General features: G+C 41.6%; 1 protein-coding gene across 2 annotated transcripts in view; it reads right to left on the bottom strand.

The window, feature by feature from the left end:
* The window catches only part of LOC138531124 (cornifelin homolog), a 106,700-nt gene that overhangs the window by 72,723 nt on the left and 20,186 nt on the right, over positions 1-13,791 (bottom strand). The window contains exons 1-2 of one of the 2 annotated variants that reach the window (XM_069640966.1): positions 965-1,071; positions 746-851 (exon numbers count right to left, since the gene is read on the bottom strand). The exons of the other annotated variant lie outside the window; for it this stretch is intronic. Coding sequence (XP_069497067.1) covers positions 746-749 — 4 coding nt within the window. The 5' untranslated portion in view covers positions 750-851; positions 965-1,071. Of the gene's footprint in view, positions 1-745; positions 852-964; positions 1,072-13,791 lie in introns of those variants that run through there. 2 annotated transcript variants of the gene reach the window in all.

Here is a 13,791-nt window from a genome sequence, read left to right on the forward strand (position 1 = left end):
AGTTAAAAAGAAAAACACTCTAGGTATTCTTTTGTTAGAGAAAATATGACTTATACACCGAATTTGTAAAAGCGCTCAGTCAAATTTTTTTATGATATATAACATTCAAGTAGCACAATGAGCAAAGACACAAGTGTGTTCCAAACAAAATTCACGGCTTTACGCGTTTCGAGGATTCAACCTCTTCATCAGAAGCCTGTGGATCATTTTGCTGATGCTTGAGGAGGTTAATACATGTTGAAAAAAGATAATAAAGAAAGTATAAGCGGTAAGGAAAAACAAAGAAAATCCTTTTGATTAAATCATCGAACAACCGGATAGTTCTTGAAAAAAAACAAGCATTTTCCTATGGTTTAAATAACTATTACATAGGGTCTAATAAGTCAATGATTCCAATCCAGGTGCTTTCATTCCAATGGAATGCATTTTGTCAATGACTATAATAATTGAAAAGAAAAGGCCTTTTACAATACAGATCACATTTCTTGCGCCAATATTCAGAATCACCTACGGCTCCAGAGGGAGATGTACTTCAATTAAATACTAGATAGATCAGATAAGGGATCTTGACAGATAGGTGTGAGTTCATTTTTTAAGATGACCCAAACGGGAGAGTACATTGTTAATTATATGACAAACCACGGATGTTCACATCCATATACATGCAAAAGCGCACCAGGCTGCTAAACATGTGTTTCAATGACTCATAGCCACATGCAGAGTGCAAGCCGAAAAGTAGACTCACCCATGTGTTAATATAGACTGTGCGTAGCTATCTGAGGATTTCTCAGAGAGGGTAGTCAACGTTCACAACGGGGCTTTAGAAATCCCAATTTGCGAGGTATCAATACCTATAACAAACATATAATAGCCACGTCATTGCTAGATTCAAAACTGGAGGATGGCCGTGCGTATTTACAAAGAATTTTATATGGAGAGAAAAATGTATTGGAAAGGTACGTACCCCGAACAAGTAAAAATGAGCCTTGGGGCGTGTTTCTGGCTGATTTACTAACGGATGGTTAGGCAAACCCAGTAAAAATGGATCATGCTTGTCTGACTCTCATGACACGTATCCTAAAAAGGGAACACATATAAGGGGAGTTAGGGAAGAAATTAGGGAAGCTACTTGTTAAAATGCAGTGTACCAAGTATGCTGAAACGTAAAAGTACTATTTATATTATGTGGTAGAGGCACACACAGATCGTGGGAATGGATGTCATGAGAGGTGCTTCAATTCAGTGCTCTTCCGTGAACGAGCCCGGTATTCAGGCGCGTAAGAAGATTTCAAAGAGGGAAGTAAACATATACCGTGGAGGGTAATACGATCAGGGTTTCATATACCTAAAGGGAAGCACATACTCAGTTCAGCATGCATTCATCTGATAATAGTATTCAGAATAGAGCTTCTGTGAGATACAGTCATAAGTTTAACTATACCTTCTAATCACCATTTGAGTCATGGAGAAAGACACTGCAGGAGCTGCTCACGCGTCCATGGTCACCGTAACCATGGAGGCCGTGTAGCAGCATATTTCTATATAGTTAAGTTACGTTTCCAGAAACATAGAAAAGGGACTAAGCCCAAGGGAACAAAACGAAAAAATTTAAAAAATCTCGGCGGCCATCTTAGACGTGTAAATTGACTATCAGCAATCATGTTAATATATCTTCAATGTGCTTGAAATACTTTGCAAATACCTGGTGTCCAGCACAGAATCCAAAGAAACACATGTTCAGACCCCCGCGCGCATGAACATATATACATATTGACCATCAGAAAGGTACGTAATTCACTACACGGCAGCATTAATTAAGAACAAATTCAAAATCAGTGTAAAGACGGTACCAACTGAAGTCAAAACATCCGTTTCCACCATTGCTAAATTAAGTTCATTATATAGTTTCTCCCATTTGCATGATAGTGTTAAACTCAAATGCCAATCAGTGGACCTGTTAAACCACATCACGTACATAAAGATTGACCTATTAGGGTACAGGAATAACTTTCCTACCTATATCCATTCTTTCATTTGTAAAGCAGAGTGAAAGCATCAAGGAGAATAATCGACATATGTGCAAAATACTCCAATATACATGGCACATAACACCATATGAACATATATATAGGGTTTTCACCACAGACCCATTTCGGAAGAAGATCAAAAGATGGTATCAGAGTCAAAGTGCAAAAGTTAGATCAAGGGATTTTTAACCAATTTTTAGATGAAACAGCTCAAAGAGAACTCATCATTAAGTCCTCTAAGTTGTAAGGTGTCAAGTTGATCAATCCAGAATTTCTCTCTATGTGAAAGGATGGAGAGGTAATCTCCACCTCGTTGGGGCCTCTTCACTACAATCACTTGGAACTTGATTTGCGCTATGGTATGGTTATTTTCTACAAAGTGGCAGGCTACTGGTGGTCTCATATTTTTGCATCTGATGGTGGATTTATGTTCCGTCCATCTATCTTTCACAGTCCTGTTGGTTTGTCCAATATATAGTTTGCCACAAGGGCATTTAATGCAGTAAATTACCCCTGCTGACAAACAGGTAGCGAAATAATGTATCTTGATCTTCTTCCCAGTATGTGGGTGGGAGATAGTGTCACCCTTTATCATATTATTACAATGTTTACAGTTAAGGCAGGGGAATGTGCCTTTCTTCTTTGTTTTTAGTAGTTGTTGTTTGGGCTTATTTGGCCTTTCTGCTCTCACCAATCTGTCCTTTAAGTTCCTACCTCTTTTAAAGGCCATCATCGGTACTTTTGGGAATAATTCTAACAAAGTAGGGTCATTATGCAGCATAATCCAATTCCTTTTTATTGTTCTGCTGATTTCGAAGCTCTGGCGTGAGAGCTTCGAGATATAGAGTAAATGTATAGAGTTGTTCTTTACTTTGGGTGTCAATAGTTGTTCCCTACTGAGAGGAATTGTCCTTTCTATTGCAGTGTCGAAAATTTCTACTTGATACCCCCTTTCCTCAAATCTATCAATCAGTTTGGAACATTCAGAGTCAAGCCCTTCTGGATCCAAAATAATCCTTTTCAGGTGGAGCATTTGGCTGTAGGGTAACCTGCTCAGCATTGGTTTAGGATGGAAACTTGTGTAGTGTAACAGATTGTTTGCATCTGTAGGTTTATGGTATATGGAAGTGGAGAGTCTTCCTTCTTGAATTTTAAGCTCCACATCAAGGAAGTGTAAGGATGGTGAACCAATTTCCTTCCATTATGAACTTAATTTTTGGGTGTACATTGGTTAAGTATTCAAAGAAATGGTCAAGCTCCTGCTTGGGGCCACACCATATACCGAAAATATCATTGATGTAACGCTTCCACATCAAAATCTGTGGCGCCCAATGCTGATGTTCCAAGACATATGTGTGTTCAAAACGATACATATATGTGTTTACCTAGACTGGTGCCATTACCGACCCCATTGAAGTTCCAGAAATCTGGCCAAAAAACTTCCCTTGAAAATGGAAGTAGCTGTTCTTTAGGATCAAATCCAAAAATTCCACTGTGAATTCTGGGTTGCCTTTAATGTCTGGTGGTATAGAGAGTAGCCATAATACAGATTGAACTCCCTCGTCACGGGGAATCGATGTGCATAGGCTAAAGACATCCATACTAAAGAGAATGCAATCATTACTTAGTGCTGATATTTCCTGTAAGCAGTTCAAAATGTCGGTCGTATCTTTTAGATATGTAGGGATTGCCTGTACTAGAGGTTGTAATATATCGCAAGGTTGTCAAATATGCTGTCGGTCCCTGCGACTATTGGTCTCATTGGAGGGGTTGTGTTGTTCTTATGTAGCTTGGGCAACCCATAGAAATTTGGTGTTATTGAGTGCTTATTCAGTAGGAACTGACTAGTCTTCTCACTAATCCACTCGTTCTCAAGTGCATGGTTGATGGATTCAGTAATCAAGGTATTAATTGTTTGTAGCGGATCACCATCCAGTTTGACATAAGTACTGGTGTCATTAAGGAGTTCAAGGCATTTTTCAGTGTAATAAGTGGTATCCATCACCACTATTGCACCTCCTTTATCCGCGGGTTTAATGGTAGCTTCTTCGTCTTTGGCAAGCAACTCAACATGTTCTAGTTGGCTGTTTCTGATGTTGGTAGGTGCAGTCCTTTGATAATTAATTTTCTTCAAATCCTTTAGAACACTTTTTTCAAACATGTCCAGGATAGAGTTCTGGATTTGGGGATCAAAGCGACTCTTAGGACGTAATTCGAGGTATTCACCTCTTGAGTTCATCAATGTTTCTTCAGTTTCAGTGTTGAAGAACATTCTTAGACGGAGTTTTCTCATTAGCCTATGTAGACAATTGTTTTCTTCAAAGAATGAGGTGTTACAGGTGGGAATGAAAGACAGTCCACGGTTCAATGTATCTATTTGTGCACTTGACAATATTTTACTCGAGATACTAACTTCAAGATTCTCACTCACTTGTTTTTCCCCTTTGAGGTTTTCTTCCCTCTCCTTTTCTTTTTGCCTGTCGCAAAGGCCTACAAAAGCACCACTAGTTATTTCCGTTGGTTCTCCTGTATCTACTTCAGTAGTTCTTGAGGGCAGGCTATTCCTCAATTCTTCCTGACTTGTGGTAGGTTGATTTCTCTTTGGTCTAATGAGTTAACGCGCAAAGCTGTGAATTTTGTTTGGAACACATTTGTGTCTTTGCTGATTGTGCTACTTGAATGTTATATATCATTAAAAAACTTGACTGAGCGCTTTTTACAAATTCGGTGTATAAGTCATATTTTCTCTAACAAAAAATACCTAGGGTGTTTTTCTCTTTAACTACTACTTATTACTACCTTTCAGGTGGATATATGTCAGTGTACATGGGACGGGAGGGACCCATACTAGGTTCCTTTTCTTTCCCTACATGTGTATATTAAGCCGTTGTTCCAAGGCTTTGTTTCCTCCCGTGCACCTCTATACTTGCAAACCAGCTATGCTGGCTCTTAACTAATTTCTCCACTAAAACATTAACTTTAAGGTGTGCACCTAGTTCCCCTTTTTCCGCTACTTTCTGCTATGTCAGGTTTCTGCGAACTTCGGCTCTCCAGATGTGTTTTAGTGCAACGCATGAGGGGTGAGAGGTGATGGGAGTCCGGAATCCAAAATATCAGGGGAAACAAAGGGGTCGGGGCCCATGTCTTCTGGGTAATGGAGGTGCAATAACATATCAGGAAATTGCAAAACAAGTCAAAGCCTCTAAAAATGCTGGGAGAGCTGGGGTAGAGTCAGTCACGTGGCAGACAAAATATGAACTATGGTCTGTGTATGCAGCACAAACAGGGACCAATGCAGTGTGGTTTATCTTGGTATTGAATAGGACCGGGTGTAAAATCTTATGGGAACTAGCATCTGCGAAGAATAGATTCTAGGCAAGTGGAGGACGCAGTCTCCCCTTGGACACTATTCCCACATATCTGCCTGTGGAAAACACCTGGGATCCCCAAACAAACTGGACCTTTTCTTCCCAGGTTAAACCAAAATGCTTTGTGTCTTGAAGGGTACTGCTAGCTTTTCACTTTAAAATGCACTAAAGGCTTTCTAAGTCATGGCATGCTCAGGAATGCATTTGGGCTAATGTGCATAACCACAATGCTTTGCTTAGATGGCTCTGAACTGGAGGTGAACTTCCAGTAATGGCCACTGGGTGGCGCTGTAGTACGTGTTACTTGGCTCCAGTGGCTTATTCTACTTTTACATTTCCAGTGGAAGGGTTTAAATCCACTATACCTTTGCTAGTGTTTGTTAAGTCATGCCTGAAAGAGATAAATATTCACATAAGCATCAAAAGTAGTCATACAGGAAAAAGGAAATGCAGTTCCCACAATTCATATCCACAACCTACTGGAAGAGAGCAGCTCAGGTGCTGTGGGAGCAGGCATAGGCAACCTTTGGCCCATGACTGCAATGATCCCTCACCATTAACTAAACTGCTCGGCCTATGTCTCCCACTCCATGACTATGGGCGATGTTACGCATGGCGGATGGGGGTGGTAGGCCAAAAACATCTGGAGAGTTGCAGGTCATCTACGCTTTCCCCAAACGACTGGACTGAACGGGCCCCTTTCATGTCTTAACGCCCAACGCCTGGCATCTGGAACCAGCTGGGTAATGAAACACCAAGGGACTGATTAGATAGAATCTTCCTGTCATCAACAGAGCAAGACCTGTAAGTGACTGCCCACCTACCTACAGTTCTGTAAAATGCAGCTGCTAGAGTGGTAGGTGGACACCCAGGCACGAACACATTTACCAGATGCTAAAGAAGCGTCGTTGGCTCCTGAAGAAAACAGGTCTTGACTACAAGATGCGGACTATGGTTCACAGGGCCTTATAGGGCTTAGCTCGTTGTTACTTCTGTGAGCGTTTTAAATGGTAATCCCCGTTCAAAGCCCTATGATTTACAACCAAATGAATGCTTTCTGTCCCTCACTTCAAATGTTTAAGGGCCCCAGGCAATTCGCTGAGTATTGGCGGCCAAGCAATAGCACTCCCTTCCTGGGGAGGCCCGGCCTATGAGTGACCTAAGGATGCTGAGACCATCTGACTTTAGACCTTTGCTAGCCTCTGCTCACTGATCTTACACTCCAGGCCTTGCTGTGAGCACATAAATAAAAGAATTGAATTCAAATCAAGCAGCGCCTTAACGTGCACAGATAAAAAACAAAGACCGAAGCCACGATTCCTCAGAAAATTCCGGCAGGACAAAAACAAATGGCAGGTTAGTATAAAGGGGAAGAAGATTGAACACACCCACATACACCTTAATGTAGCACTTTAGGTGGGATCAGAAATCTAGATGGGAGCCTAACGAACCACGAAACAATATTTGTTGGGAGGTTGCGCCGAGGAGTGGGGGGGCGGAGGGAGACTGGGAAGTACTGCCATGGCCTAAAAAGCTCACATACCTAACGAACCTCTGCCAGAAGTGCTGCTTATGTAACTAAAGGAATGGCCTAACAGATGCAGCCGAGTTTTCCTATATTACAAAATATAGCTGACGTTAGTTAAAGATAACAAAAAATCCTAAAAACAAAGGTGGGCTTACCAGAATATAATTAAGGCTCCCGGTTTTATTTTTCTGCCATTTCCGTCTGTATTTATCCATATTTATTAGTTGGCCTTTTGTTTATATGTATCCACATTTATTGTTATCCTATATGAAAAGATAATTTTCAAATAGTATTTTTCTGCATTTATTTGAATACGAAAATGTATTTATTTAAACACACATGCAACCATACAGGCATGAAATGCCAGCTCCATTTTTGCCATAACAACAGATGGTTTCTCCTGCGATTGCTGCTGACTTAAGGTATATGCTGTCAGCGATTTTAACTTCAATGCTACTTTTATACAACTTTTACACTGTCCATGCTGCCCGTCTGCAATGTGATTGGCCTATGATGCATGACTGACAGCATAGGGAACCGAACAGAAAGACCTGTGTTTCCGTTTTATTCAATTTTTATAAATAAAGACATACGGCTTCTGCGCCATCCCATTCTACGGTGGGTTCTCCGCAGCCCCCTCATGCTATCTCCCCTTCCGGATATTAATTTGGGCTCAAATTCCAGTTTATATTTGAATCGGGATTGTACTGACAAAGCCAACACTGTTGCTTCATCTGCTTCTATTAAGGGTCTAGGCGGATTGGATGATGAGGATGATGAGACTGTCGAAGGGGAAGAGAAGGAGGAGAAGGTGACAATCTATCAATGGAGCCCGGTCAGCAGATCCCACTGGTACAAGCCCTGAGAACTAAGCAGATCTCTCATAAAGTTGAAAATGGGAGCACGATAACCAGGCAGGACCATGGAGTTCAACATATATTGGATGGCCTTAGCAGAGGTCTACCTAGCCCTTCCAATCCACCTAACACAGTAAATCTGAATGCAGATCTTATTGAGTCTTTCAGCTCTGTTGAAGAGTTTTTGTCACTGGCAGATAGCAAACTAGTTAAGGAGAAAAGTGGCATACATGGAAATGACATCTGTCCATCAAAGCCTATTTCTGATCAAGACCCCCTTGGTCGATAGGCTTGGCTGCAAAATGTATACATTGTTGGATGGTTTCTGTCCGTCACTTCAAATGTGAAAAATTATTTTTCCAACAGCTAGGAAACTCACTTCTTCAAAGGGGAGATGCTATTCCAGCGGCAGAACCTATGGCTTTGGGTTCTGGTACAAATGGCTTTCCATCAGTAATATTGCCAGAACTGTTAACTAATCAAGCCCATTTATATCAATCATCAATGGCTGGCCTAACTCTCAGTACATGGCTTGAATGCCAAGGTATTGACTTCTTGGAGCCCACAACGGAGACTTAAAATTGCACCGAAGGCCCAGGGCACAAGCAGGTGGACAAAAGAGTAAGAACAAGTCGTACCCAAGCTGGCCCGGAATTTAAACGGTATAGGCTTAGCTATAAGCCCAGAAGCAGATATCATCCGGCAGCCCAGAAAAATGCCTGAACTAACAGCTGGATGCTGCTGCAAATGTAGGCCCAACCCGTGCCACACTGCTACTACTGCCAGGGCCCGTTTGGAGCCAACGAAAACATAGTTCAGCAACAAGGAAACTCTAGGCAACATCTGGAGTGGTCTATCTAGGTTAGAGGCCATGGACAAGGGCTCCAGGTGGTCAAAGGTATTAGAGAAGAGCGCATTCGAAAACAAATACTATTAGAGAAATGCTTGGACCTAATCAATGATTTAGTAAATCAAGGTAGGTTAAGATATGATAAAACATCACCAGCAAGAAGAACAGTACGTGCTACATTTCGATCAAACGCGCACAATGCCGTCATGGCAGCCAGCCTTAGTACAGGGGAAATAGTAATACAAGAGGGTTTACACCTTTTTTCCGTGTGTACTCAACAAGAGACTCTAGAATCAAGGGCCATAGGATAATTTGTTAAACTGGTTGATAATGGGACCATCAGCGATCTACAAAAACAGCAATCCGCGCAAGCACTACAGGGCTGCTGTCCCAAAAAGTGCAGACTGAACCATCAGACAGCTAGTCATTTTCTAGATCCCAAACCTTATAACAGTAACTGCAACAGAAATTCCAAGTGCGTGCCTCTTCAAGCAGTAAAAGAGAAAGTAAAGCTGAATCCTGTTATAAGTAATCAGGTGGACCAACTAGATGGCTGCGGAAAAAAGAACCTGATCAGCACCTTTAAGGGTTGCTTCCATGGAAATACAAATGCTTAAAGTTACTAAGGGAAGGTCTGGGTATTATAGGGAACTCCGACAAGATGTTACCTATGATACGTATATTATCAGACTGTATGTACTGTGGTGGCTGCAGTATAAGAGTGACTTTTGCAGATGCAAGTATTTGTAACATATTTTGGAACGAACGTGAATCTCTCTCTTTGCTACACATTGAAGTCTTCCCAGACAAGGGTGCTCAACAGTGCCATCTTCATGAACATCGGTATCTGCCCACGCTTGCCCAAAAACTTAAAGAAGGTAACACTGCTGGGTTAGATATCCACATGGAGTTGTGGGATCGGCCCGACCATTTGAAATGCCTTGGATCAGCTGAAATCATGGATGTGGCTCCCTCAGCTCTGCAGAGAGCCTTGAGCAGCTCGGCGAAACCTGACCTTTCTGCCCAGGCCATGGACCCAGTTTATAATGCAGCCCATGGGTGTCTGAGAGAGGGGGTCTAACATCGTTTGCCTTGTGCCTTAATGTTCTACCTTGGAATATTGCCGGCTTGAAATCTAAACTCAGGGATACTGAGTTCATTTAATATATATATGGTTTTGAGGTTTAACTTTTTCAGGAGACGTGAGGCCTAGGATTTATACCTGTTCCAAATTTTCTAGGGCATTCGGTTTCGGCAATTCAGAGCCAAAAAGGGAGAAATAGCAGAGACCTTGCTACATATGTTGAAATCCACTCAGGCACCAAATGTAGCACAGAATCCCCTGCGTGTGCTATCTGTTATTAAATGTTATAATGCCTCGCATTGCAGGCCTTTAGGACCCAATCTCATCTCTCTACTGAATTGTTTGGATAGTCTTGGTTCCGATGTTGTTTTTGGAGGCCTTCTGTAATAGTGGGGGGTGACTTTAATGTAAGGCTCAGTGACTGTTAACCCAGGAAGGCAACAAAGAAGCAGATGTGCCGCACTAAATACACCATCAACGATTATGACTGATGGGGAAACAAACAGACCAGGGGCTAATGATGTCCTGGTGCAGCTAGCTGATCACAGTCTGCGATCTGTAAATTGAAGGTTACCTGTAGATCGACCAGGCCGCTATACTATCAGCTTCTCTAGGTCCAAGTCAACAACTGATTACTTTTTAGTGTATGCGCTTGATTGGCAGTATTTGCAGGATCTAAAAAATGAACAATGACCTGAGAGTAACCGTGATCCATTGATATTGTCGATCTCTTATGGCAACAATACTAATGCTCATACTGTCTCAAGCGCACACAGGTATGATACATCCATTAGCAGGAAGCATATAAAATTAGCAGCAATAGACAGAATTTTGCTCCAATAAGATAATAGCCACCTGCCTTCATTTTGTCTGAGCTCTGTTCCTCTATTCGTAGGACAAAGCCAGCGTATCTACATATCTATGACAGTATTATTGACATCTGTCAACTTAATATGACCACTATCCATCAGACGAGTAATTGAAAACTCTGAAAATCATTATGGTATAACAAAGACTGTAGAAGCATGAAGTCCATACTTCTGAGAATAGCAAAGGGTCCGTACCGAAATAATGTAGATTTCGGTCAAGTGAGGCTCCTATAAAAAAAAGTCCCTAATTAAAGCCAAACAGGCATGGAAGATTGAACACTGGTAAGAACTGGAACAGGCTGCTTAAAAACCAAATAAAAGTCATTTTTGAAAAATTAGTTTCATCGTGTACTGCCCCCCTCCCCCACACCTCTAGAGACACATTGAATGAGTTCCCTACTTCCTTAGCATGGACTACCACTTTTCCAAGCTGTTCGGTCGAAGTGGAGATAAAATGGCTGTAGAACGATAGCTGCTTAAATCCTTCTCATGCTATAAATAATGGATCCGTCCTTGAGTTTCAAGTTATGAAATAAGGGAAGCTTTGTTTTCTATCCCTCCCGGAAAGGCTTGTGGTCCAGATCAGGTGGTGACAGACATATTTAGGAAGGAGCACCGTATAATGGGTTCCGGTGTTTACTAAAATCTTTAACACAATCTTGGCTAGAAATATTTTCCCAGATGGCTGGAAGGAATCTGTAATAATGATTTTTTTAAAAAGGAGATGAATTAGATCCAAGTTGTTACCGGCAAATACCCCTGATCGACTGCAAAATGGGTAAGCAGGGTGATTTATCTTCGCATAGCGAATTGGGCAAAAGAAAATTGTTTACTGTCTGAGGAGCTATACAGTTTCAAGGCAGGGTTTGGTACAGTGGTGCAAGTCCTGAACCTTAGTTTGATCCTAGAAAAGTATACTAAAGGCTATGGCTGTCTGGGGTTTATGGACCTTAGCCAAGCGTTTGATAAAGTAAACAGTGAAAAGCTGTGGTTCCTATTACAGTCCATGGGCTTGCCAGCACCTATTTTGAAAACACTGATTTCATTACAGACAGGACCGAAAGCAGCGGTTAGGTTGGACAATGAAGGAAAACTAAGGGCCTCATTACAACCCTGCTGGTCTGGTAACAACGGTGCTGGTAGGCTTACCGGCACTATTGTTACCGGACCGGCAGAGTGCAAGTTTGTGGGCCGGGTGCCTTTCCCCCGCCAGGTCTGACCTTGCAGGCGGAAAGGCACCCGCTCGCAGACTTTGACAGTAACACCAACATGGTACAAATGGTGCCGGTGCTACCATCCTCCCCATTCCCACTGAGTCCAATGGGACTCAAATGGGAATGGGGAGTTCCTTTTTCCGGCACCTGGCTTCAGGGATAGCCGGGGCAGCTACCGCCAGGGTTGTAATGAGGCCCTAACTCCTTCGTTTGACATTTTATGTGGGGTCAGGCAAGGCTGTGTCCTGGCCCCTTTATTGTTCAACCTCTACGTCTGTGGCTTTGGTTAGTTCCCTTGCCAAATTGCAAAGGATACACCTAGATTTGGGGGGAGACATTTTACTGTTCTGTCTTGTACCGATTATGGAGTTTTGCTGGCACGTACTCCACTAGCACTACAGAAGGTTTTTCATGCTTATCTTAAATACATGGACAGCAGAGATTTGTCAGTAAATGTAAAGAAATCTCAAGTTATGTCTGTCGGCAGGCAGACTAAAAATCTACCCCCTTCATTTTCACATCCGGACAAAAACTTGCCTGGGTGGAGACATGTACTTATCTAGTGGTGACCTTTAACAGTAGGGCCAACTAGACAGACCATATATCTGAGGCAATGCAAAAGTTCACCCAGAATTGCGGTGCGCCATATAGATTTGGTCTGGAGATGGGTGGGCTAACCATTAAGTCAACACTAGATATTTATCGAGCCAAGCCTGTTGCATCATGTAATTATGGTGCAGTAGTGTGGGGCCTGTGTTCAATCCAATCGATCAAGGTCAATGAAAACAGCTTCTTGAAGAGTATTTTGGGGCCTGGAAGGCCCTCCTCAACTTATTTTCACCACCAAGAACACTAAGCTTGGATTAGATAGTAGATCATATACGCTTAAACCGCTTGCTGTTTTAGTTAAGACTATGGGCTCAAACTGAGACTCATTTAGATCGTACAAGAATTGATATCCTCAGATATCTGCAGGAATATTAATTGGCTGAATAAATTGGATAAAATATCTGGTAGTCTTGGCTTGCTGGGTCTTCATGCTGCTCCGGCAAACGTTTCTAGTGCTGATAACAGATTGGTGCGGAAAAAATATATGGAATACCGAAGGGCTCAGCGTAGCCGTTTTGAGATGAAGAACCGGTCGGTCTTCAGGTATTTTGATTATGGTTGCAGTGGGCTAAATGCTGACTTTATGCATTGGTTTCACTGTAAGCGAATCAGGAGGGTTTTGCTCCACCTGAGGACTAGCTGTTTTCTGTCATTGATTGAGGGCCATGGTAAAACATATACGGTCCTGAAACCAACTATTTGCTGCTCCTTTGGTGTGATTTCAATGCATGAGACGGTACATTTTGTGTTCTTTAATCCACTTTATGAATTGAGGTTACACATTTTTATACCAGTCGTAAGGAAGTCAAATTGGAGGTCGACTAAAGAGGCATTGTGGTTTGTAATCATTTTTCCATCTAGAGAGGTAACATCGGTGTGTATATGTTTTTAGAAGCGATAATACAGCTGTTTGCGGGCAATTTGCAAAAAAGACTTTTTGTAATGATGTACATTTCATGGATTTTTATTGTATTGTGTTTTTATAATTCAAAGTATTTTGTCATTTTTTATAGGTTTTTTGTATGCTGTCTTTTATGGAGCTCAGTTTTTACTGATTTTTACACATAAACACACACAGAAAACACAAATTCCTTTCAGTATTTATTTGCAAAAAATTGTTAAAAAACAGAAACGCGTGTCCCTTGATTGGATCTCTAAGTTGTCAAACATTCATGGCAGGTCAGTGGTTGGACCATAAGATAAAGGTTGAAAAATGAATGTTTTTATTTCTTTTTTAGGTTGTTTAAATGACTGCACATATGCAGCACTTGACTTGTGCAAGAACAAATCTCTAGGAGTTTGCCCATTACAGGGATTACCAATGTGTTTTCATCGTGTAAATAAATGTGGAAAAATAATAGTTATAACTTATTTTTCTACACAAC

This window comes from Ambystoma mexicanum, chromosome 1q, assembly GCF_040938575.1.
Source record: "Ambystoma mexicanum isolate Mex_15411 chromosome 1q, UKY_AmexF1_1, whole genome shotgun sequence".
Classification (NCBI taxonomy): Eukaryota; Metazoa; Chordata; class Amphibia; order Caudata; family Ambystomatidae; genus Ambystoma; species Ambystoma mexicanum.